The sequence below is a fragment of the Ascidiella aspersa genome, chromosome 1, assembly GCF_963924565.1.
Source record: "Ascidiella aspersa chromosome 1, kaAscAspe10.2, whole genome shotgun sequence".
In the NCBI taxonomy this organism is placed as follows: domain Eukaryota; kingdom Metazoa; phylum Chordata; class Ascidiacea; order Phlebobranchia; family Ascidiidae; genus Ascidiella; species Ascidiella aspersa.
Genome location: NC_139447.1, coordinates 27,744,106 through 27,770,913, shown reverse-complemented (window position 1 = coordinate 27,770,913; position 26,808 = coordinate 27,744,106). Strand labels below are relative to the sequence as shown.

Below are 26,808 nucleotides of genomic sequence, written 5' to 3'. Positions count from 1 at the left end.
TGGCTTGGCAGTTTAAACAAGTTTGGGGATCCGGTTACTAATGAGTCTTTGTTCGTCGGCAGGGTTCGGCGTTTATTTTGCCCTTGCCCTCATTTATATTGCCTGCTTAGAGGTGATTAAATTGGCTTTTTTTATAAATTCCCCTTTTTATCCAGCTGAACCGAGCAATATATGGGATTTCAAATTGATTTTACCCTTACTTGTGCGCTTTAAGTAAAATTCGACTCGAACTTTGTTGATAATCACAATTGAAGAGCAAAGGTATTATTAAGGAGTGGTCATCAACGCGCATAATGGCGACGATGATGTTGATGGCCGTCGTTAACGTCGATTAAGGAGAGTGACCGGCCGGGCAAAAAGGCCCTGTTCAAACAAGATGCACTGGCCGACCAGTTTCGCGGACCTAATCCCTCTCAAGATGGTGAGAGATACATACGTATCGAAAGTAAACAAGAGCCCAGCGCCCGCTGGCCGCACCGCTTCAGGTGCACCACGGTATTGTGTTTGCCCCGCTCGCTCGAAGCGCCCCAATTCCGTCGAGGGCTCTTTACCGCCGTTGCTCTGCAAAAAAACGCGCGGCCGCTTCTTTCTCGTGCTCTCTCTCTCTCGCTTTATCGACTCGAGCGCTCACAGTCTTAAAGAGAAACGAGCGCTGGCGAAAAGCAGCGCCGAAAGAATCGTACGCGACCCTCGTTTTGTGACGCGCGAGAGAAAAGAGAAAAAGTACTGACGAGAAACGATAAGTTTTTGCAGGTGACGGGATGTTCAGTTGTTTGGAGTCGCCGGTTAAAGTTGTTTTGGGGCATTTTTGTTATAATGCTACCGGTAGGCAGTAAAATTTTCAGTCAAGCTGTGATATATTTAAGATAACTGCTGCTGTATACCAGATTCAGTTCAGGTAAATTTCAATCGCGGTTAGGAACGACGTTAACGTGACATTCGGTCCTGTTGTTGTCAGTCAACCATTGAGGTCTTAAATCGTAAAATTAAATTTTAGTTAGTCAAATTCAGTGGGGCTCCTTTAATTGTGTACGGTCAGGCAAGTACGTATAATTAGCGCCTAACGTTCCGTAAATTCAAATTTGAACGGCGGTTGTGTACAGCAGCTGTAACTAACGACCCAGATCAGCAGGCGAGAAACGTGTTGCCAGCTTTTTCGCCCTCCCTTTCCAGTCAAAACCAGGCAACGCACAGACTTGGTTGTTATTTTAAGCCAGATGTAGCTGTTTGGTAGAACCGAAGCCTTGCTGCAAGATATAGTATGCACTGTGATGTCAAAAGACGGCTGCCTTAACAGTTAACAAAACTCGAAAGCCAATTTTGTTCTGCGGGAATATGGTGAACAAAATCCGGCCGACGTTTCGTAGCGACTGACATTGAACACAAATCAGTTAAATTCATAATAGAAATAAGTTGCAGGTGATTGTATAGCTTAGTATTTGTGTAGGACAACTCAATTTAGTTCAGCTTTTAACCAGTTCATGTGTTATTCGACTTCTCAACAGTCAACAGCGAAAACAATATCGTAATATAATGTAAAAAAGGCGACGTTGACTGTTGCATGTGAACACAAGGCTACTGTTGCCTCTCATCGGCTGAAGCCACTTGGTTTGCCCTCCTCGATCCCACGTTGTTGCCGTGCACAATATAAGAGTGCAACCGGGCCCCGACTTCAAAGACACCTTGACAATAAGAAGGCCAGCGAGTGACGGAGATTCGAGAAGCGGGACGAACGGGGGTCACAAAGAGAAGCAGGCCACTTAATCACGTCATTTTCCGCGCCAGAGAACACTCCGGCAAATAGCCACGTTTTCGTCAAGGAAAGTCAGAAGGAATGCGTCGACCCACGAAACTTACACCGCGAACAATAAACGGTAAGCCTGGAAAATCCTAAAACGCGCGGCTTACATGGCGACGATCAAGGGCGGTATCATAGCAGTATAAGCTATACAGCTATAGTGCAGTGGATTTCTTACACGGAAAGCTGTAGTGCGCTCATATGTATAAAATGAATATTTTACCTCATTTACCGTCACCTCGTTCGGCGTAGACTTTGCGAAGCGCTGCTAGACGTGTTAAAAGGCTAAAGTTGGCTCAGCCAGTAGCGCGTCGCCTTGCATGATTACTCAGGTCGTCCATTTTGAGACTAATTGATGTGGGCCCAACTCGAACGCGTTGCTGCGCTGCCGGCAGTTGTCATCGAGCGCTAGATCTGCCAGATATGCAGGATGATGTTATGCGCTTTTAGCTGCGGTTCTTTCGCTGGAACGTACGGGAGTGCGACTCTACGGCATATTTGTGACTCGGAATAAGAACCGAACGTGAATGACTGACTGCGCGATTGTGGTGCAACAAACGTGTATTGTTGTTTTTAAGTTTAAGCAAATGACTTATCCAACAACCGAAGTGTTTACGAAAAGGTTAATAACTGCAATTATCGCCCGTATTGCTTTTTATTATAAAGACTAACTTAGCAACTTATGGCAAAACACTCGGTCGTCCAAATTATTTTAGATAGTAAACTAGTTTCAATTCGATTGCGCGACGATTGGCCATTTCTCGGGAGAAACGTTTGATTTCGTCTGTGATGGTTTCTATGATCACTTAACTGGTGGTAACCAGAGCCGATAAGGGCCTTTCATTAACGCCATACAAAACAACGGGATTGGATTTCTGTGTCCTTTTCGATCTGCTACTAACTGCGTCGTGTTTATTTTACGCGAAATGGCTGACTTGCTCACTTTAAACGGAATTAAATTGCTATTTAGCATTAAAGAAGTTTAACACCATTTCATTATATGGGCCACTCGGACCATGCGTATATCGCCTCTATTTACGGGAAATGCCTTTTTAAGGCCCAAAAAGGGATTAACAGCACGTGGTGTGATGTAAAAAACAACAAAGCAACACACTAAAAAGTGACAAATGAGTTACGAGTGTTTGGCCGCCTTAAAGTGCATCGCTTGCGACACGCGCGCCTATATAAGGTGGTCGGGGCGCGGAATGCGGCGCTGTTTTGACTTTGACCGTCGTCACTGGCACAAGCCTGGCGATGCAACCTGGAGTGCCCGTCCGCCTTACCTTACCCCCTTGCTCTTTTTCACTCGCACCGTCACGCCGAAATGGAAGGCAAGTATTTTGCGACACGAAACGCAAGGACTAGGGTTGGGCGCGGGGGATTTGGGGTCGCGAAACGGTATTCGCTTGCCCGCTTGTGTTACACTTTTTTTTCTTCGGACAAGTTGTTTTGGGTATTAATTCACGGATTCACATAGGGCGTTTCGGTATGTTTTGTCCAAAACAAAAAAGGCCGATAACAGATTTTATGTAAAATTGTCGCTTTAAAATGACCTGGCCAATAAATTTTCGCCATAAAAATTGACCTAAATTGGCAATTGGAAATCGCGGCGCGAACGCAACCTAATTCGACCGTAAACAGCTATTGCCCCCAATAACAGCTCAAAAGCGCGATTACTTGACGCCGCCAGAATTTCCAGCCACAATAAGCAGAGAGCGGCGCGCACCTGCAAGGGGTATCGCACACCGGGAGCCAAAAAGCCCGTCCTCTGTGCCTTGGCCGTCGCTGCGTTGCCGAAGCTCGGGTCCACGGGTATTCGGTTACCTTCGTTTGTAACCCTCGCCGGCTCCGCGCCCCAACAACAAGCATGTTTCCCTTCCGCGCGCAATTGAGATTAATAAGCTTGCGCGCATTAGCGGACACCTCTGCTGTGTCGAGCTGTCCAGTTGCGAATCGACTTGTTTGCTCTTGCAGCTGCAAATGCGCCAAACAACGGACGCCCTTTGTTGTATTGCGCCGGAATGCGAAACGCGAGAAGTGTTGTTGCCTTGTTGTAACGCTGCTCATCCATCCAGTGACCGAGCGGGCATTTTCAGTTATGTTGTTATACGGATTTTTCGCGCGACCGCGCTTCAGTTCGATTCGATCGGCGTTTTTTATTAACAAAAATATCAAAGCGTTTCGCGAGTAGAATTCAATTCCTGTAATGCGACGAATGTATCGCCTGTCCTCTAAATTAAACCGCGCCTCCCCGTTTGAAGTCTGTAAAGCGAGCGCGAACTATAGCGCGGACTCCCCTGGCCTGTTCCCGCCGCGTGGGCGAGCTTCATTATTATTAGATCTCGTACAGCTGTACGGCATGAAGGTCGCGCCGCGGCGGTTTCAGTTAGTAGCGAACAGGGTCCCCGGAAGAAAAGATGAAACGCCCTTGTATGTCGGGCGTAAGTCAATTTGCTGCCGCGAGTCCCTTGGGCCCGGTTACGTGTGGTTAGTAGCGCGTCTGTGTAGCGCGCGTGGTTTCCGACGCTCACACGGATCCAGTAGCGGCGGCCCCTTGTCGACACATCGCTCCAATGTATTGCTAAATTCATGCGAGTGTGTTGTGTGTGTGTTGCTGAACACGCTGTCTCCGTGTGCTGACATGTGTTGCGGCCGGCACAGCCAGCTTAGAACAGTCACCGGTGTGGCGAGCTGCTAAAGTTGGCCGCCGCTGTGGGGATGGAGCGACCTTCCCGGAATAACGCGCAATCGTCACTCGGTAAATTGATTTGCTCCCTTTTTACGCAACATACGCTTGTTAACGCTTTTCCAGTGAGCCTCCTAATTTATTATCAGTCATCAGAATTAGTTATAAACTAAAATAAATTACGTTGTATGATTTATTTTTGATTTAAAGTGTGCCTCATAAAGATTTGTTACGTTAAATAACAATTTCTACATATCTAAATAAATACAATTTCTATGAATGGTGAACGTAAAATTGATGAGAACCCTCTCGCGACCCTTGTTAATTTTTTAAATGTTTTCGGGTGACAATTTATTTCCTGCTTGTCGCGCAAAGGGTGCTGAAAACCGGGGCGCGTGCACTTTTCGAAATTGACAACTTGACCTTCCAAAAGTGGCACTCGCCCAGGCCCCTGGGCGCGTTTTGGCTTGCTCCGCGTCGCGGCCGATAAGATCTCGGTCGCTCTGTTGCTTTCTGACACCTCGGCATCTCCAGCTCTATTAACGCTCGCGATAGGTCATCTTCCATTAACTGTCCCCGACGACAATGCACTCGCCTTTCGCCGCCTACTAATTTCGTTCTCCCCGGATCCCACCCGCTTATTTCACGCTCCGCTATCCGACCGTCTAACCTCTTCAAGGCGCTCTGCTGGTGTGCCTCTCGTTTTTCCTGCGCGAGATAATCGCCGAAATAAGCCATATTGCGGATCGAATTCTGGCCGCCCGCCACTGAAACTTCGCCCTCTCGCCAGCTGCGTCAACAGGACAGGCGCGTTTTGATGTCACCGCCCTCGCGTGTTGACATTCAACACAGAATTGGCCGTAATTCTGCGCCGCAACATTCACGATCTGAGCGCGGCGCATTTGCTTCCACCTCCAGCGCTGGTACCGCAGGCGCATCTCCTCAGTATTCAACGCTTTTGGGGTTCGGACAATGGGAGGGTAACACCATTCCAGCAACCTTTACGAAAGAAGCTAATATGCGTTCTTGTGTTGAAACAAACGTTAAATTCAGGTTTTAGGGTAAAGTAAATGCTAGTGGTGCCTTTACATTTCAATTGCGCGAAGTAGGATAGAGTCTCGTTTTTGTAAGACTAAGGAAGCCATTTGCCCTGGTGTGAAATTTCCAGGCGCGGACATGGTTCCTATTTCAGCCCGCACAAGAACACCTGGTTAACATTTCAAGGATTAAAACGCGAACTTTCGACCGCTACGTCGGCTTTCGTCGCCTTTTAATTCGTTCTCGCCGTTCGCGCCTGGCGGGCGTTTAGATGCCAGCGCCAGTTGGCGGCCATCCATCTAACCGGGCCCAGTATAAATAAAGCTGGCGCGCTGCTGTCGCAATAAAGTTTGACGCGGCGCAGGTGTTATGGGCACGACCTCCGAGTCGCCAGGCGTGAAAAAATTGGATAGCCGGCAGCGAGAAGGCGATTATTCTCGCGTTTTTTGCATCGCGAGGACGACGGGCCACGACTGTAATGGCTTTGCCGCTGCTGAAAAATTGGCAACGGTTCTTGAAACGCACCTGGCGCGGTTAGAAAGGGTAGAGGCTGGCTCAGGTATTTTCCGTTCAAGTCTTACCGCCGAGCTGTTGTGTAAGCCTAGCCGTCGTCGACTGTAATTTATCATGGTTTGTCACGACAAGGGCAGAATGCATGGCAGCACCTATTTAGGCTTGTAACTTTGTGTAGTGCTCTTTTAAGTCTCGGCTCGTTTGCGACTTGCGTAACCGCACCCGACGATCAACGGGCCCAGTAAAAGTTCGCCGCAGTTTGGTGTAAACACGGCGACGGTTGCTCGCTCATGCTGCTACAGATGTCTGGTTAGCCTTTTTTCCGGTCGCTCGCTGTTTGCGTGTTATTGCTGCGGTCACCGCGCGTTCCGATGTGTGTTTGACTTTCCTTTGTCGGTTCGCTTTTCAGCAGAAACCCGCGCCCTGTTCTCAACTGGATAAACAGCCGCGTTATGTGCCGACGGAAACCCGCGGTGACGTTTTGCGCCAATCAAACGCCTCGTTCTTTATTCATGGGGCGGGAATTCCGCCTTTCATTTTGCCTGGCTAATCGCCGTCCTTTCGCTCGCTCATTCAGCGCCTGAGTGAAGGTGCTCGTTTGCGGCGGATCGGTCCAGGTGCGCTCTCGCGGTTCGCGTCTTTAGCGCACGTGCGTGATGAATGGGCTGTCGGATTCGCGTCCGATCGCCGCAAAATTTCTCCTTTTCTAAAGAAAGCCGTTTGCGAAGGTGCGGCTTCGGCGCGCTGATTTCCGCCATTAATTACGAGCAAACGGACCTTTAATTCGTTAAACTCGAACGATTCGTGCCTAGTGTACAAAGTCTCGACGGATTATGATGTTGACTTGTAGACTTTTAGACGTAAGCTTTGGCTTTTTATATGAGTGTGTGTGCCAAAATTAGCCCAAAAAAACTCCAACTCGAATGGCGATTTTATCGTATAAAGCGCTTAGAGATTGTTGCGAATATTTAAGCACAAAATATAACCGACACAGCATTCAGATGATGAAACGTGGCAAAACTAGCTCAGTCGATGTGTGTCTAAATCAACTTGCGGCCTAGGTCGTTCAGTAACAAATAATTGCACGTCGTTCAAGTTCGATTTCCCTCGCCCGTCGCGCAGATTCGTTACACCGCATCGAGCTACACTTGATCGATGGCCACCGACCACTCAACATTAGCGCCGCCACCTAATATCCCTCGATCGGTGGCCGATACCAGGGCAAGTGAGAACGCCCATCTCGCGCCAGGATATTAGGTTGCCCCGGGGTGCTGCGCAGAAAAGCGATCTACAAAGGCTGTCCGTAGTCGGGTTACACACGGAACTAGGGCGCTGCTATTAAAAAGCCACGGACAACCCCAGCTGCCAGCTCGTTAACTTTCAGCACCTATCGCAAACCGCTCGAATTATATGAGAATGTCTCCGCATGAACGTCAAAGCGCTTTTTGAACTGGAAATTGATTTCCGATTAAAAACCTTTAACTATACACTGGAAAATTTAATAGGGGATAAGACAGAGGCCTAGCGGTTACAAAAAAGTTGTTTTAAACGCCCTTTTACCGTGAAATATTTCTTGGCAACATTTCGGTATCAGCTTTATTGTTGGCAGCCCACTTTGTCATTTGTTTAATAAAATAAACGCGCCTGTACAACTTAAACCAGTTGAGCTTTACCTTTTGATAAAAGAGAAATATATTTGTTATTGATTCATACTCCGAGAGGATGTGTTGACGTGTTCCCTGGGATAAATATTGACGCGAAATCCAGGCTGCACAGACTCTAATTATACCAATTGGTCGACAAATTCAATCCTGATTGTAGCACGAGAGCCCGCTACTGGATCGATAGCATCCTTAATGTAATTATTTTTCACTTACAAGCGCGTAAAATCGACCGTTGTGCACACAGCGACTGTGAACGGTAAACGGTGCCACATGTCGCTCTTTGTGAATGTGGCGAGGTGTTGCCCTAAATTACAACATAACGCCTGGTTTCTCTATGACGCTTAACAAGTAAGGCGTCTAAATTTCGGTTCAGCGCGATTGACTGTGACAGATAGCTGCAGTTATGTTATTCGTACGCCCTGCCAAGCGTGCTTCGACCACAACATGAAGATATCAGCGAAGACTCGGGCATCGCCGGAAGCCGACAAAAACTTGACTTGCTCCCTACCCTGATTAGAATCCAGGGCCCTAACCGCAGCGTTCGTGTTAAGACCTTCAAACGCAACATTACGCCGTGACGGTGTTGCGCTAGATTCGTTGGGCCGTGACCGAACTCGAGGGCACTTGCCCTGTGTACTGCTTTTGCGCAGCTCAACTGGGGGATTAGCGCGAAAACTCAGGCAGGCGAAGTTTGTATTTTAGCTAAAACAACAACGGTAATTGCGCGGCCTTTATCGAAACGCTTTTAGTCGGGCTATTTTGAAACGTTACAGCAGCGCTAATGCTAGTTTTGGACGCGGCCGCATTCTTCAAACAGGTCTTGTTGTTTGTTGCGCGAAGGTGTGGACCGCCTTTTTTAAATATTCAGTTAAACTATTTTACTGTATGCTGTGAAAAATGCTAAAAACATCGTTTTCAACAACAACTGTTCCTTGTTCTTGCAGAACGTCCCCGCTCCACCCCACTTACCCCCCAGCTCTAAGTGACGTCAAAAGTGCTTTGTTACGTCACAACAAGTGCCGTCAGCAAGGGCAGTCTAAATGGATGGGGATGGGTAGCGGTCGCTACTTGCTCAGGTCGACGCATTCAAAACTCCTTCTTGTTTTGCTCGCGCTGCTGCTCTCAGTTCAACTTGGTGAGTATTTGCGGTTAATGTTAAATGCCACAATTTGTTTCGTGCTTGAAATTCTGGCCCAGACTTTAACACACAAAAGCTAGTTGTTCGTGGCTGACCCTTTGACCCAGTTGTAGATATAAAATATTGGCGCCTTAAACTTTTAATTGAGTTGTCCTACCTCTTGATAAAAAACTGGCCTGACTTGATACCAGAAAAATGCATACTCTACGTTAGGTTAATAAGTGGCATGAAAGCAATTCCTAGTTTTACTTTTCTTTATACGTGTCTATATCTGTTTAACGTGTTCGTTGAATACCCAGCAGGTTAAAGGTAGATAGATATTAATATACATGGCAAGCGGTTAAAGCATATTTCGTCCACCGAGACCGTTATTTCTTTTCCATCCAAACTATCGGAGTGCCTTATTTTAAAGACACGGGCGTTTTTTGAGCGCTTTTCTTCGTCACTTCTCGCCATGGTACGGCCCTCGCTTTAATGACACGCGGTGGTGACGCACGGTAAATGTTTCCCGTCGCTTTCCAAGACAGTTAGTGGCCCATAGGGTGATAAGTGGCGCGCCGTTTTGGGTTTCATTAACCACCTGCTGGCTGCTGTTTGCGCAAGTGAGTCGCAGGCGGGCGAGGCTCGCGGGTGCTGAGCTCAGTAAGGCACCACCGATGATTCGGCCCCGGATCGGGGAACAGCAACGGTTCCAGTTTCCCGTCCGCGTGTTTGCTTTCGGGATTAGTCGGGGGGAGGGGGGTTGCACTCGCAGGGGCGCATCAACGTTTTTTAAACCATCCAACCCCGGCCCCAGTGGCGCTGTAATTAACTGGAGGAACCTAACCCCGATTGCAAGTGCGATGGGGATTAATGGACCGCGCTCAAGGCTGCTGTTTATGCGCGCTTCACTAAATCGCAAGCATTGCGGCGGTGCAATTCGGTGTGAAATGCTCGCTCAGGCGACTATTTACCGCCAAGTCCAACAGGCCCTCTATTGGTTTATAGTCCGCATCCCGAAACACTCGGTTCATGGGTTTCGACCCCACACTAAAGCGACCCGCCAAAAACAAGTTAGTTCCGGTGTCTTGCTTCAAGAAAGCCCCTGCCGCGTATACCGGGCTATCTGTGGGTGTGCGTGTTTTCGCACCTTGATTAACCGCACAGTTTGGGGCCAAAGGCTCACGATCCGTTTTGGGGATTAAGCCGAGCAACAGCTCGCAATAGCCGCACGTCGCCGACGCATGGCCGCTCGTCAGGTATTCGCCGGTTCGCCTACACCCCCTAAAACCTTGTCTGCGAGCACCTACCGACAAGGCGATCGACAAGGTGAATTCTGCGACTTCTACTGATTTTTTGGCGATTTCGGTGCTGTATTAATCGAGTGTCTTCTAAAATCATTTTTTTCTTTAGACTTTGCTGCTGAACTTATAGGCAGCGTTGATACTATATCGTTTGAGATGCGTTATAAAATTCCAATTTAGTCTCTGTTGTTGATATTTTAGGCCGCATGCCGTCTGTGTTTACCGCGTTTCTTTTAGATTTCTGAACTCTCCCCGCGTTACCTGTTATGTCTGTTGCGGATTTATTTAGGAAGTTGCGTCGGATTAGGCTGCGTGATTGTTTATCCATCTTCAAGCTTTCTTGCAAACTCACCGATGTGAATCGCGAGCGCAAATCGGGTCTTTTCGTAAACTCGCCTTGATTTCCGTTCAACAACAAGCCGAGGCCGCGAGGCGTCAGCGCCCAGCCCCGGCTCTTCATGCCGAATTGACAAGAAAGGCAATATCTCGCACGGATTCAGGGTTGTCACTGTAGCGCGGGTCGGCTTCGACACCACAGCCTTCCGGACACGCTTATTTGCTGCTCTATACCATTGTGCGACCTGGCGAGATTGGATTTGAATGGTTGCCTGTTATAGTTGCCCCGATCCTTTCCTGTGCCTATTTAGCAGCACGGTTAAGCCTTATATGAGGTTCCCCTTAAATTGGTATGCGCAACGCAGGCTTTCTCGCTTCACATCAGCAAACTTAAGCGATCGCTCCTTGTCTGCTGCGTTTCTGCTTTGCCTGACACCTTCGCGGCGCGTTGACAGACACGCCGGTACAGGCGTTGAGCGATTTTCAATTAGATAAAACCGCCGCGCTTGAATCGATGATTCGGCTTCTCCCGTTCGATCGCTGGTTCGCTTACGCGCGCTTAAAAACCGAATCCGAGTCGAAAACAGGGATGGGCGCGACCGAGCGACTGTCCAGCTTTAAAGCAAAGCCAACAAGCACGCGTGACCGCTGGCCTATTTGCGCAGAGATCTGACCGGCGCGAAGCGAAATCGGGATGACGGGTCGACTGTTTGCTCTGCGCGGCAAGCAAACGCTAGTACCGGCGATCGCGCACGTTCTCGAGCCCCGGCCGGTCCGCTGTCATCTCCCCGCTACGTGCCTTTGCCCTGGCGAGCGGCACGTAACCGCTGTTGATCCAGGCAAGATGCTGATGCGATGCCTGTTTACCGCATATGGCAGCGCTCGGCTTTTTTTCGCCGGCCTAGAGAGCGGCCTGAAAAGGCGTTTGCGATCTCGAAACGCGCTTGGATAAGGTTTATCGCCGGCTCTTGTTTACTTTCGAGCGTCACTTCCCCCCTGGCTCAACCGCTCTCGCAGATCCAGACCTTCTAGGCTGTGTAGTGATTTTGCAGAGCAAGAGAGATATTTCGCGTAAGCGAGGGAGGCTGGCAAGGCCGTCCTATTTTAAGCCCGATCAGCTTTCTTTCATTCGGGCACAACTGCGCGCAGTTTTACGGCCGCCTGGATCTATTTCCAGCGGATTACCAGAGTGCGCTTGGATGTTTTAAGCTGACGCAGACGCGATGTCATTGCAATGGATCCAACGCGGGCTGACTTGAAAGATTAACTTCCCAGTATTACTGTGGCGATAGGATTTACATCGCGTTTTGGCTCAACTCGCTATAAGGGTTTTAAGAAACATGCTTAGTTAACCATTGTATTTTACATTTCTGTTTGTTCAACAACTTTGTTGAGTCAAATTATTTTCATTGAGGATTTCATACTTTACAATTCTAAATGTTATGTTAATCTATATGCACCGAAGTACATAATTTAGGATGCATTTGCAAAAATGGACGTTCCAAATTGATAGATAAAAAAGAATGGATTTGTAAAAAATCGCTCTTCTCGTAAAGAAAGTTATTAACCGACCTTCCGTCACCCGATACTAGCTAATCTCATCAGTATAACAATTTATACAAGAACTCTAAACACAAGCCCAGATAAAACCCAATTATAGTTATAAAAGTCGTTTTTTTCCCTATTTTTTAGCCTCTGCCCGTCATCACAAGAAGCACAAAACGTGCGACCTGTTCCGCTGCGTGGACCGCTTCAACCGCGTCGACCGTCGCCTGAAAATTCCCAAGCACGAGAGCCCGGAAAACCTTGGCCCGGTGAGCCTGCAGCGGTGCCGTGCGCTGCGTCGCTACGTACGCTGCCTGGCCAACATGGAGAAGCGTTGTCGCGGTGACTTGCAGTTCCACGGCATGCAAGGCTACAGCAACCGAAAGTTCGAGGAGGACTGCTATAACATGGACAAGGCTATTAAGTCCACCGCCGACGTAGCCACCACATCGCCGCCTGTCCGTCGAACCCCGACGCCAGCGCGGAATCTTAGCACAGCAGCGCCGTCGACGCCTGTCCGCGTCACGGCCAAGAACAATGACGTCATAGAGGGCAGCGCGTGCACTTACCGGGGCCGCTCCGATATGGTGTACTGCAGCATGTTCGGCGACCCGCACCTGCGCACCTTTGGCGACCGCTTCTACACGTGCAAGGTTAATGGCACCTGGCCGCTGATCAACAACGACTACATGGTCGTCATGGCGACAAGCGTCCCGGTCCGCGAGGGATTCTCGGCCACCGTCATCACCAAGGTTAGTCTCGACGATTTGTTCTTTCGTATTGTGCAACTTTTTATATTTTTTTTTGCTATTTTTAAAACTCTTACTCACCAGTTCGTTTTTGTATGGTCGAGTCGTATTATTGGGCTTCTCTTTGTTGCCTTTGAACTAGATGCGTAAACATATCTGTTATAAACTAAACGTTCAGCAGTAGTATGTCGCCAACGCAAATGCTGTGGGTTTTTATTTGGCGATAAATGAAACTACTTCTTACTATTTGTTCAGCGACGACCGTATGAGCTGAAATCGCGTTGTAAAATCCTTACGACCCGCTCCCCGCCAAGCTCGGTTTAAATTCTAGCGTTTGCATTGCCGAGCGGCCGACAACAAGACACGGCCTCGTTTAGCCAATTTGCGAGCGTAATTATTCCGGTCGAAGAGAAGGGAAAGATTTCAATCGCACAGAGCCGTTTCCGATTCTATATTTGCGAGTTAGACAGATCGTCGCAGGAGCGTAAAAGGCCGCGGTCCGACCGGTTGAACATTAGCCAGGGCGGCCAGGCGCGGAACGCCAGATATAGAGCGCGCAGCGCAGAGAAAGAGATCATATGTATGTACGCGTTTTGTGTGTTTGCGCGTGTACCTGGCCCATCAGATAGCGCGCGCGCCATTCATAATCGCGCTTCTTGGCAATCGCCCCGTTTGTCGCCCGCGCTCGCGAGAGAGATCTGTTCGCGAGGTTTCCTTTTGTCACCTCGCGAAGATTTTCCGTCCTCCTAAAATTCCCGGATCCGCCGCTGATGAAAGGCGCCGGAGCGGTGTGGGACGTCCATTGTCCTCCTCCCTTTGATCTCGTTCTTGTCTCCCATCGCCGGATCGCCGCGCAGAGACAAAGGATCGCGCGCAAAGTCAAATATGCAGCGCGACTCCGTGGCTATTTCTCTTGCCGGCGCCTGCTGATTAATATTTTGGGACTGCGGCTAACCACTTGCCCTGCCGCGAATCGGGATGTTGCGGTGCGTTTAAAGCGCATTAACCACTACAACCTCGGGCCCAACGTTCTGGCCGGCACCGGGATGTAGTTAAACGATTTTCGCTAATTGGCGAAGCAGTTTAAGCATTTCGCCTGCGATTCACATTTCTGACATTTTTGGCCGATAACTGCATAAACACCGAGCACACATTACTTCATTATATAGTGTTGCTTACGGACTATATTCTTGAGTGTTTGTAGAGTTGCTGTTTAAAATGGTTGTACAACAACATGGCCTATTATACGATTTTATTAGCTTTTTTGAACCTTTCATATTAAACCATTAAGGCTGCGGAAATTGGGTTGCACCTGTCCCTGAACAAACAAACAGCGTGAAGTTTTATAATCGTATAGCGCTCTTTATTTTAATGCGTGTCAGAAAATATTTCATGATTGGCAAAGTTCAACGTTTCGCTAAAGCAGCCGCGACTTGTGCAAAGTACACTCGAAGCTTTGTTCAGGCACAGGTCCCCGAAATTTGCGAAGTCGTAAACCTACGACGCAAAAGGGTTGACGATGATTGTGTTGCTCCAAGCAACGACCTTGTTTAGCTTCTTTGAAGGCTCTACGCCCTTGGGAAACGATTACAAATTTTTTCGGGGTAAAGTATTCGCAGTTACACCAAACTGACCATTATCATTATAACTTGCGATTTAAACTTAAGAAAATGAAACACGTCGCCCTATATGACATAATTAACTTGTTTTTGTGACCCGCATTAACCTAAAGCCTTACTCGTGTGTGGCCCTATCATCGAATGGTTGCATTGGTGGCAAACCAAATCCGGCAGCGAAGCTCGAGTTTATTTGCAAGGAGCCCGGGCCAAGTTAAACACGGTGGCAAGCGGATCGTAACCGGGCGAGCGCGTCGTTAAATATTAGAGCAATGTAAACTGCCGGGGCAGCACCATCATACCACACCACGCTGCTGCTGCGGCTAGGGCCTCGTAGATTGTGGATTCGTCGCCACCCCTCGACCCTATGCTAATAAGGGCCGACGATGGCGTCTGCTATTTTTATCGCCTGCTCAGAAGGAACAAACAGCTATTAGCGGCCTTAGGGGTCGGCCCTAATGGCGCCGGTCCCTTTCTCGACCCCCGCTTTAATGGGGACGGTGCCAGGGGCGTTTTTTCGCTGCGCCGCGCAAATTACGCTTGTTTTCCTGCCGATCAAATAGAAAAACACAAACACTCAAAAAACAACATTCCAGTTTCCTCCCGGCCGTTAGTTAGGTATACGTTGACTTTTTCTGAAACCCAATTATGCGGCGTGTTTTCACCTTTGCGTGGCGAAACAAAACAGACCCGACCCGCGGTGGGGGAGGGAGGGGGGGCTTACTTCCGCGTTGTTTGCTCGCGTCCAAACCTCTCGACTAAAAGGCCTTCGCTGCTGTTGCGAGCGAGTTTCGGTTCGGTTTTGAAATCGAAGCCCGCCGGGTCAGGCCTGTCAGGTCGTATTTAGCAAGCTGCGTGCGCGCGCCCAAGCCTTCCGCCCCTGGACCACCCACATCACCTGGCAAAGCAACCGGCCGGAACACCGACCACCAGCCGTCGACACTTTGGGGCTGATTCACGACTTGCGAACGCTGTTGGAAGAAAAACATCGGATTATTCATCGCTGATTTATAGATTTGCCGCTTACCAAGGCTATTTGCCGCTTACCAAGGCTATTTGCCGCGTTTTGCCGCGTTTTGCGTTTTTCGCATGTTGGTGCATTGATGGGCGCCTGCTTGTTTTGTTTTGCCATACGTCCTTCGGCTACTTGCGTCTTTAGAGGGTTAAAGATCGTACAGAGGTGGGCTTTGAACGCGGCTTGGTTTTCGACACGCCGAGGGGTCAGCGGGTCTTCAAGTCGAACTCCCTTTGCGTGCGCTTCTCGCTACATCACGCCGACTTGTTTGTATTGAGGGATTCGAGTTAATTCCCAACGCGCAGAGATGAGAAGAGATGTACGTCGCTTCTGCGATCGGCCTTGTTGAGAAGTGACCTCACTGCGTTTGAAATAACGGGTTTTCGCAGCAAATACATTCGGTATTACTGTACACTTTTATCGGCTTGATCATGTTTGTGCAGGGTGCCAGTTTATAAAACCTGCCTTTTAGCGTATCTTAACTTGCGGTTGGTTTTGCTCTTTAAAACAAAATTGCCAACTTGAGGTTTCGAATTCTTGTCGGGCGTTTGGAATACTCGGCATTCCAGCATATCTCAAGTAGTTACACCCACGGTCAACGTGTTTTCGCTCTGTGCGCCAAGCTTTACCACGCACAAGGTGTTTGTGTCGACGACTCGCCTATGCTGAACGATTCTCAAGAGTCGATTTTTATGTGCGCCGGCGCTTATATGAGCTTCACATCAAAGCCACAGCAGGCTTACTTGAGACACGCCCGTTCATAACAGCACCGCACAGCTACTTGTAACACTTTCTCGAGGGCCCGGTGGTTGGCAAAGTTCTTACGTTCGCGATGGAGCACTTTTCGGCCGATCATTGGCTATTTGTCGATCGGAGCACGGGACTTTACCGCGGGCTTGCTTTACGCGCGTCTTATTTGGCGCAATTAGCCTAATTGGCGGTTGTAGGAAGCGCGGAATTTGCGAAGTCACGCTTGCGGGTCGTCCGCAATTATGACGACCGATATGCTCACGTAAGCACGGCGCTGATCAAAAGCGGCAATTATTACCGGATTTGTGTTCGTTCGACACGATTTCAGCTAAAGATACCCGGAATCGTCCGGCCCGAAAATTGCCCGACCAGACACTCATTTAAAGATATATTCGTTCTTCGCCGTCTAATCACGGTTAAACGCCTTTTCGCGGTTAATTGTTCTCGTTTTCTAAATATCAAGTAGAAGTGGTTTCCTTTAATTAAATCGACTCGCTTAGATTGTGCATCGTTACTTTTCACTACATGTCAAAGGTGGACTAGTTCGCTTTCTTCCCGCCCTACTTTGAGCCGTAACCCCCGCAAAACCCCATTAACCCCACTTGTCAGTCAACTGGGCCCCTTGGACAGAGACCGGGCGCGCCCTGTGCCGGGTTTTAGGCCGACAGGTGTTGAATTTCTTGTTTGCGACGTCGCGCCATCAAATTAACCCGCCGAAAAGCTGTGGGGTTGCTGCCAAAATGACAGCCCCATCGCTTCTTCCGGCCGGCCTCTCACGAGCCAGCTCTTGCGTAACTCGACTGCCATGTAAAGCGGCTTGCTCTCACGCTACTTAGCCGCCGCTCGTGAACCCGAAAACGCGCAGTTTTGGGCGCACTTTTTCTTCCTGTTGTATCTATTTGCTTCAGTCGCCTGTTTAAATGTGGTCCGCTTGTCGTAGGCGATCGTGCTGGCTATATAGGGACGCCTGGTATTTCTGGCTCGCAACTACACGCCAGATGCACCTACTGAAAGTTGTAATGAACCCTGGCGATTCTAGCTCTCCCGTGTCGCCTGTTAAGTTGCCGCGTTCTTAGCTGTTCGGGACATTCGAGCCCGCATGCTTTGTCGCGAAACTCGTTAAAACCTCATCCAACCTGTCAAGCTCCTTGAATCTCTCGAATCCTTGTCGTTTTAATTGAATTGACAGCGAGTTTAGGCCGTGTTACAGCCACAGGAAAACAATACAGCGTACAAGTTGTTTGATTTATTCTGTGAACCGTGCTTCGCGTTTGACGGAGCCATTAGAATGCCCTTTATTTGTTTAAGCTTCGGTTAGGATTAGGTTCAGTTTTAAGATTCATGTTGACATCGGTGTAAGTCAACCCCTGGACAAATGCGAAGAAACTCATGCGCTTATTTCGTTAAACCCCGGCCATCGGGCACGTCCCTGGGTATCGTACGTCAGCTCGCGAAAATATTTATGCACCTTGGGCGTGTCGGCGGACGATCAAAGTGGGAAACAGGTGCTTCCATTCCTGGACCATTGTTTGGCGCAGACACGCAACATCCAATGCCCAGTCTGACCTAACAAAAGGGCTCAGACGCCGGCGGGCGATCTCGGGTTACTTTGGACGTGAAACAGCGACGATAGGAGATGTTGTTCCGTGCTGTGACAATTGAAAAGATATGTAGGAGTGGCGCATTCCGCACACGCACAAATCACACATTTATAGCGCATTGTCTCTATACATTGCCTTGTTGCGTTTAAAGCATGGCTCAGTCTGTGTAGCGTAATAGTCTTCAATTTGTATAGTGGAAGTTAATTCATGAAAGGCGGTTTAAATAAATGTATTCCTGACATTGACTATTTCGCACTTTATAAAGGATTGCCCACCCAGAACTTCTTTTTCAATAAAAGGTTGTTTGGGTGCATGACCTTGGGCAAAACAGAATTGCCGAATAATCGTCCAAAACACACGTCCATTTGTTGGGACCGCGCCCTTATTCCTTCAAAGAGTACACGACTTTGCTTTCTCGTGTCGTTTCCCCTCCATGCCTTCGCTCTTTCTCTCTCTTTAGCGGCGAGGGTCGCGAAGGGCGACATTCTTGAAGCTTGTGATTTCGTAGTCGGGGGAAATTGCAGGTGTCGCAGGCTTTTCGAAAAACATCGCCTTCTGGCCGCGCTAAGTGCACGCCTCGCCTGTCCTTGGAAACGCCGCTGGCCCCAGATACGACTGTACGTGCCAATTGGCGGAACTTCTTGAGTACTTGCGGCCTCCTTTAAATTGCAATGGCAACGACCTGTCATTCAACCTCTGGCCGGAAAACGCAGATTCGCGACAGAATATTTACCGAAAATCAATCGCATCCGGTCTGTGAAGATCATTGAGCATTTTTGCATTTTTAATGTCACCTCAAAATTGTTTATCAAGTTGTTTATATTTATCTTTGAAACGAACTTGGATGCGACAAATACCATTTACTGTTGCTACCATCCCAGTGCGCCGTTGAAGGTAATCCTGTACGTATCGAATTGCCGTTCAACTCCAAGTCAGTCGGGATTACTGGCTTCCTTGGGCGAACCATTTATCGGAGCCGCCTAGCTGTCAAGCGTTTTCTAAATATCGCGCGTTTGCTTTTGCGATTAGCCCTAATCCGCGTATGATGTTTTGTTTCTGAAGTGATTGCGCGCTCGTCAAAGTGTTATTATGCAAGCGCTGCTGCTGCCTTTGGAGTGGCGCAAGTGTGAACTCGAGTCGATTTAATCCCATTCGGGGGCGTCGAGGGCCAACTGTGTTTGGACGCCGCATCCTGGAAACGGCCCACTTCAAATTCTTCCGACCCTATAATCCCGTACACGTGATCTTCGCCGCAAAACTGCAACAGATGCGACGTAAGGACGGTGCGTGCGTTTAGAGCTGCATAAGGTTCAGTTGATTGGCGAACGGCATTAGAATGTTCCAGAAGCTTAAAGAGCAAAACGAACCCGATCGCTAAGCAACTCGCGGCGCAGTGGCGGTGAACAACAGACGCGGCCGCATCGCGAAACTTTGCACCTCGCCGATCGCCACTTCACACCCTCGACCGACACGAGTGACGCTCAAGAGCACTCGTGACGTCATTCGTGCGAGCAAAATAAAGCGAACCGGGCCGCCTTTGCACAGACGACCCTCAGCGGCCCTCTGGGTGCGCTCAAACCCGATCCGCTCAGCGAATTCATCATCGTTTACAGCTACTTGGGCCGCAGCGAAATGAGAAAAAGCAAAATCGCGCCCTTTTTTTCTACATTAGGGTTTCAATCACCCTTCTCTTTACGCCCGTTGCGGCGTAATTGCGGGCCGCCGTGAAAAATGGCCCCAAAAGGCAATTTATCTGTCTTCGGTGGCGCGTTGGGCGTGTGACGTTAAGCGGCCTGAAAGTGGCCGCGCGCTCAGTGACTGATGTATTATTTTGCGCGACTATCTGGTTACGTCATTTAGCCAAGCGCTGGTTCCGGCGGCGTCCTGGTGTTTTGCCTTTACCGCGGCTGCAAAGTTAAACTAAACCGCTCGACAGACGCGCCGGAACTCGGGAAAAATTCCCTCCCGTCTTCTATGAAAACACGCTCGCTCGTATGCGGGCAGCGCCAGGCGGCAAGGTCGTGATGTGCCGCGCGACTGGAACAATGTCAAGCGCGTCGTAAAAGTCGCGCATGATAATAAGTAACCGACTTTGGCGATCGACCAAGACTCCCGGTCGCGGCGATTTCCGCTAAAAAGGTCTGCCGTGAGGCGCTCCCGCATTAACTCTTCATCGCCTCGCAATTTCGCTCGCTTTTGTCGTGTACCATACTTAAACAGCTTTCATCGGCGTATATTTCCAAAAATGCCTCCACAACAACACACTCACCCGCGCTAGCGACGCTCACATACACAACACATACACACAGTGGCATGCTGGGCCTGCTTGTTAAATCGGCTGGATGCCCGGCTAACGCTGAATGGCGTCTTTGCCGGATTCGCACCGACCGGTTTCCGCGTCCTTTTAGAGCGTTGATTTAAACCAGATGAACGTTGTCGGCCCAACAACATTAGGCCAGAGACCGCAGCCGAGCAAATCAACAAGCTCGCCTTCTCTAAACTGCAGAGGCTACTCCTGGGTGACAAGGGATGGGGCGTGTTATTAGACAAGTCGCGAATCCAAGGCATTCGCGCTGAAAAAAACTCATTGCCCATTTTTGGAATCATGTGGGCAGCTGTTGTGGCAGACGGAAGCGGTGGCGTATACGCTTAACCAAGCAAAAAGGATCAACGACCGTTGATAGCAAACCTCCTCTCATTTGTTAAATACGCCAATTCGCTTAAATTTCCCGCTATGAGTGAAACGATCTGAAATCGATTTCCTGTGAGTTTTTTCAACCAGGTGCCGGCCGAACAGCCAAGGTGTGACTTCCTTTTGACGAAATATACAGTTATCTTATGGCGGTCGTGCAAGTAAACCGTGATGCCGCACGCCATTAATCATCGCGCCCCGCGAAACAAAAACAAAGCCGCTGTCGACTGCGCTCCTGACAGTTCCCCAGCCGCGTTGTTTTCGCCGCCTGTCCGCCCAAAGCATTGCACTCGAGCGCAGCAAAGGGCCCTCGACACGATTCCGGCCCTCTGACAAAGGCCACCGTTGGTTCGCACCCGGCTCGCTTGTGTGTTTTCGCGTCGCATTTTCTCACCCTTCCGAGCGTGAAGTGAGTTTGATTTGCCGAGCACCAGCGCCCGCGCGATCCCGACCGATTGGATTAGGATTTCCGCGTCTGATTGCGCGTTTTTTTTGGCGCATTTAATTTTGGCCTTTGTCGCACTCTGATTAGGCCCTATTTTTTATATTTACTATTCGGAAATTCCTTAACCCGGTTTGTTTTTGACTTGCTTGCCAGTGTTGTAAACAAGTCATTTCGAAATGACTTAAGTCGCAGTCAAGTCATTTGAAAACAAAATTCAGTGCACTCGAGTCAATGACTTTAGTCATTACAACACAGTTGCTTGCGATTGTGATGTCTTAAGTAAATTCTAACGTTGGACTTATCTATAATTTAACACTCCTATATATTTCAATGGACAATTTTGAACTGGACTGTGTTGAAGGGCAAACAGCAAGTACAATTTGTGTATTTTTTATGCATTTTAAACAATGATTTCAAACGTTAAAATATCCTCACCAATGTACGCGCTTCGATATAGTTACGCTTTTAGCTTTAATAACGTTTTTCGTCATATTCACGACATTTTCTCTCCCCCGCAGATCACGGTCCTTTTCAAGGAGGCGGGAATGTGCGCCGGGCGCAAGTTGTACTCGGCCTCGAGCAAAAACCTGCCCAAGGCCTTCACCGACGGGTCGACGAAGACGGGCAGCGTCTCTATATTAGAGGAGTCTCACGCCCGCAACCGCGTCGAGATCAGCGCGGGCTTCATCGGCACCACGGTGGTCATCCGGCGCGTGGACACCTCCCTCACCTTCGCCATCCGCACGCCGCGCGAGTTCGTGGCCGGGGTCGAGTCCCAGCACCAGCTCTGCGACCAGGGCTGTCCCGACGCCCAGGCCATGTCGCCGTCCACCCTCCTTAAAAACATCAACAAGAGCGTCGATGGAAGCCCCGCCTTGAAACCTGACAATCCGCTCAGAAAGAACTCGCCGCCCGGGATTCGCAAGTTCACCGAGGTCGAGGCAAGGGGCAAGTGCAAGGAGATCATACTGGCAGTAACTGGGGTCCAACTTCCACCCGAGCGCGTCTCAGGTTCCTCATCGCACGCCAGCTCGTTCGGCGACGACGCCAACAAGATCCAGGCTTCCTCGTCGCTGGCCTTCTCCTCCCTCGTACCTTCATCCAGCAACCAGAGGAAGACGCGCACCGCCTCGCAACCAACACTTTCACGGAGAACGAGGCGCGGTGGCGGCGGTAAGCGGCGCAAGAGAAAGCGACGTACGCGCTCAAGGCGAGCTGTAAGTGATAAGCCGTGCGCCAAAAACGCGCAGAGCGATGCGGCCGCGGCGCCCGGTTCGTTCAACTTCTACTTTGACTCGTGCGTCTTTGACCTGGTGACGACGGGCGACGTGAACTTCACACTGGCGGCGCGCGCCGCTCTAGAAGACGTGCGGCGTATGCACGCTCTGCGCGGCGACGCACCCGGGGTTTCACTCGAGGTCGTCAAGCTCTGGGAACCGGTGGAACCCGACGCGGCGTCGGGATGTGGTCGTAACCCGATCGCCTCTAATCCGGGGCCGTCTGGGGCGGCGGCGGCCCGCCTGTCGGGACCGACTGGACCCCTGTTGGCGCTGTGCGTAGTGTTGGGCCTCGCGCTGGCCAACCTCCACTCGCTTCTTCTCCTGCGTACCTCAACTTTGTCGCTCCCGTCGCCAGCTTACCGCCGGACACTGGCGATATCGAGGACTCAAGTGTCGGCGCCTTCATAGCCGCTCGTGTCGAGTCCGGCGCTCGCGTTTTTTCTATTCATTTTTTCGTATTATTTTTTTCGTTTTTTTGTTTTTCACTTGCAATACGGTGTACAGGTGTATGATCTCCTCCAAACCCCAGACCCTCACTTCGCCCGGCTTCCCATGAATTCGATCGCCAAGTTGGGCCAAAGTGACCGGCATTTTTTTTTCAAATTCGACTCCCTGTATTTTTGATTTTCTGCGGCCTAATGATAAGCGACTTGGATGGGTTCTTCTCTTGACAAGAGAAGCAAAACCATAAAAGCAAACCAAATTTTGTTTCCTTCCAGACTACGTTTTATTTCCAGCAAAGTCCACAATCCTCCGATTTTGTCGCTGTGTAAATAATTCTCGTATGATATTATCGTTTGTGTCCAACATGCCACGGCTGCTTAACCACTCAAGTTTAAATGGAAATTTTTTAAGTGACCCGATCATCACTATGTGCTACCGCCAGTTTTTTGTTTTGTTTTGTTCCTTAACGCCCTCCGCATCTTATCGTTTTGTTTGTTGTCACATTATCTCTTGCGCGCGAGATTACTTTCAATGTGTCGCTTAGAACACACCGACAGCGTTGGGTACTTGTGGCAGAGACGCTGCGCTCGCTATCTTTCGCTCTATCTGAAGAGACCTAATTGCCCGTTGTTGGCACACCGCCTTTGCCCTTGCGTGTTTTATTTCTTCAAGTTGTACCCGTTGCGCCGCAAGAAACGTTTGTACGCTGTAACCTTTCAGCCGAGATACAAAACCGAAAAATTTTAAACAAACATGGAACGCTTGTAACATTTTAAGATGTCTGATTTAAAGGCGAGTTTCTCATTTGGGCACTCAAAGCGCCAAGAAGAGTCGATCGTAACAAATTGCTCGGCAGTTAAGGGTATTTATCGGCTTACGACGCGGCGTCCATCCGCGACTGCCTCGCGCCCAACAAACAAACAGGAAGAATACCTCACCGCACCCTTGCCCACATCAACGCCACCGGCTGCCTCCAAATTCGCATGCGCGGTTTCAGCATTTCCTCGATATAGCAGTCGTGTAAGGCGCTCGCTTGCTTGCGTATATCTCGATAAGTTGGCGAGGCGGCGATAAAGCAGGCTTGTGGCGCCGCGAGGTCGCCATCTCCTCCCCCATCTCCCGGCAAGCGCCAGCGGCGATGCTCGGCCATTGTTTGTCCGCCCGATACTCCGCCGCTCGGCACGTGTAGATTGCGCACGACCGAAAAGCAACTAGGGTTTTCAGCGCGGTCGGCCACGCGCGCTTGGCTGGTTTGCCTGGCAAGCGCGCGTACACATTATTATTGGTGTGTTGATGTCGGCCGCGGGTTACCTCGTTATGCGGGCGGAAACAGGAAAAACGTTAACTTGTTTTCGTCTTGGTTTTCCCGCTTGTTGTTGTCGTTATGTGGTGGTTGTTCAAACGTTCAAAACTGTTACTTTATAGGACGATTCTGCGATGATGATACAAATACAATTCTTGAAACTAAGTTTAATCCCGGTTTAACCTCGTTGTGTTTAAACGTAGATATTTGCTAAAGGGATGTCTCATTCGACTATATTTCTATATGCATAATCAAAAGCGCTGTCAGTTACATAAATCGTGCGCGACCTTGCTGGAGCATTTCGTAATCTCGCATACATTACCCCCATGACGACAATGGCAGGTTAAACCGAATTTGGCGCCACAAGTGCTTTGCTTTGTCGCATTTGGCCGGCACTTGCGAAACAAATTATCTTCCTCCTATTTGAGCTGCCACGATTCTCCCCAAAAGTCCGCCGACGTAATAGCGCTTTTATTTGCCTTTTACCCGGTGTTTGTGCAAATATACCTCAGCTATTATGCAAGGCACAGACGGCAAACAATCCACTGACATCGCCAAGTCAGTGGAGGCTAATTCTGTCGTGCTTAGCGAGCGATTTATCGGCCTGTTGTTTTGTCCCGTTCGCGTCTTTTGATGTTTTTTTTCTTTCTTTTTAACAAATCGTTTATTCGCGTTGTTTCTTCTTCTTACTATCGATATTTTTTCTTATTTTTCGATGTTCAATATGTCCATAACGTTTGCGACACCCGTTTTTCGACTGTTTTTTCTTTGAAAAAAATATTGAAAAATGATAGTTGTTCCAAAGAAAATGGTCGTGGTTATACTGTAGGCGCAGTTCGTGATCTTTCTCTAGGCTTTTGTTATAATACATTAATTTGACGGCGACCGGTTAGGAGAACTGGTTTGGTCTCTAGGTAAAGCAAAGCACCCTAAAATTACCTTTGAATATAGCTTTGTGAAATCAAATGTCAATTACTATTACAGTTCAGTTATATTGACTATCAAGTTTCGACAGTTTGTACAAATTATTGTAATTGCCCTTTAATTAGGAGTTAGACAAGGAAATTAAGTCGCCAGAAGAGGTACACCGCAAATTAGTGTACCAGTCTTATTGAAATTCACTTTTAAAAATATTCTGAGTTAAACACCAATCATACAATCATGTACTGGCTTACGTTGCCTCAATAGTCAAAGGGCTCCACACCTTAAATGGGTATTGAAAATAAACCCGTTTTTATTTAGTAAAAAAAACAAATACGTGAGTCTCGCGGTCGTTTGTGGAATGTTGAAGCAAAGTTCACACCATTTTCTTTAAGTGTCACCCGAAATTGTCCATGCTTTGGGCCATTATGGCCACCGGCTTAGCAAAACAACTTTCCTGGTATACAACGCAAGTTCCCGTTAGACATTTCCAAAGGTCAATCAGAACACTAATCCACCAATCGTTTCCAATTATCACCAATCCAAATAAATGCCAAAAATTATTATTTTGTTAACCCAACAAGAACTCTATGTGGAATATTCAGCAAAATTTCGAGGAAGTTTACCCGAAGAAAAGCACCGGGGTACATTTCCCAACGTATTTAGTCAAAAATATTTCTTGATTCTTGTGTTTTTAGGCCACTTAAAGCCGACTGGAGGCCATTTGTTTATCCCAGGGAGTCGCCAGTGCAGCCTCTGACCGGGCTCCGCTTCAGTGAGTCAGCGGGCAATTTCCGTCGATATATCCGATAGTTGTGTCGGGCGAAATATCAACGGCGATGCCATCGCTCAGATAGAAAAGGCTAAACAGAGGCACGCGGCCGCTTATTGGACCCGACGTGCGTCCGAACCCCGGCGGTGCAACGAGCAGCGATGCTGGCGAGGCGGCGCCCAGTCTAAGCAAACCCCATTATCGTGGCTTTGCTGCGAACAAACATGCTGCTGCCGCTTTTTCGCTGCTTCGCGTTTGGCGTTGCCAGTTCGAAGAATCCGCCAAACGCCCTTCACAGCAGCACGCTTGAAGTCCCCGCCTGTTTGTCCGCTGCCATCCTGGCGAGTTCATATCGCGTCAAGACAAATTGCGGTTTGGTTGTGCCGAGAGCTGCTTTCTTTTCTTCTTGGATGCTGGACATCGGCTGTCGGGGGGTTTCCCGCGTCAAAAGGACACCGACGATGATTGTTTGCTGACCGAAATCGCCGGCTTGATGATTGAAGCAGTAGCCTGTTTTCGCGAGCATGTACCGAACGCCCCGAATTCACACGAAAGATTGTACTATATGTTGCCCCGCCTATGTCACTTTGGCTCTTTTTAAAATCATCCTTTATCCGATATTCTTTATACGGTAAAAAAATGAGGTGTTCACAAAATTCCAAAACGTTTTAGTAAGCGAACCTTTCGATTTATTGCAACTTTCTGTGACATTTAACGTTTGATAGCAATAAACAGAAAAACGAAAATATTTGTTAGGCCTACTGGTTGCGTTTTGGATCCGCTACACATGGATTTGAAACACGAGATGATTTACAGTATATTAGGTTTTAAATAGCCTATATCAGGGGTGTTCAAATGATTTCTACCATGATCCACCACATTCAAACCTGACAACATGATGATCCACCAAATACGAATAGTAGGCCTAAACATATTGGTCACGCTTTAATTTTTATGGTGCTTTATTTATGTAAATGTACCCTACAACATATTGATAACTTTTAAAAGTCAAAAGTGAATTGTGCTGCAGCACCAAGAATGTTTCAGTGAGAAAAATGATGAGTTGGTTTACACCAGGGGTCGGCAACCTTTTTCTAGTCGCGGGAGAACTCCGAAAGGTCTTTGTGGGCCGCACAAAATGTTAACTGAGAATTCTGTTATTAAATTGTTAGAACAACTTTTAATCAGGCGGACCTCGGATCTCTTTTTTCACTAAAAG

General features: G+C 48.8%; 1 protein-coding gene across 1 annotated transcript; it reads left to right on the top strand.

Annotated features, from left to right (window-relative positions):
* The first annotated feature begins 1,517 nt into the window (after positions 1 to 1,517).
* Positions 1,518 to 24,690, top strand: LOC146169233 (repulsive guidance molecule A-like). Its single transcript, XM_083381624.1, has 4 exons — positions 1,518 to 1,874; positions 8,644 to 8,834; positions 12,149 to 12,753; positions 21,388 to 24,690. The coding sequence occupies exons 2-4, from the start codon at positions 8,744 to 8,746 to the stop codon at positions 22,555 to 22,557; spliced, it is 1,866 nt and encodes a 621-aa protein (XP_083237750.1). The 5' UTR covers positions 1,518 to 1,874; positions 8,644 to 8,743; the 3' UTR covers positions 22,558 to 24,690.
* The last annotated feature ends 2,118 nt before the right edge of the window (positions 24,691 to 26,808 follow it).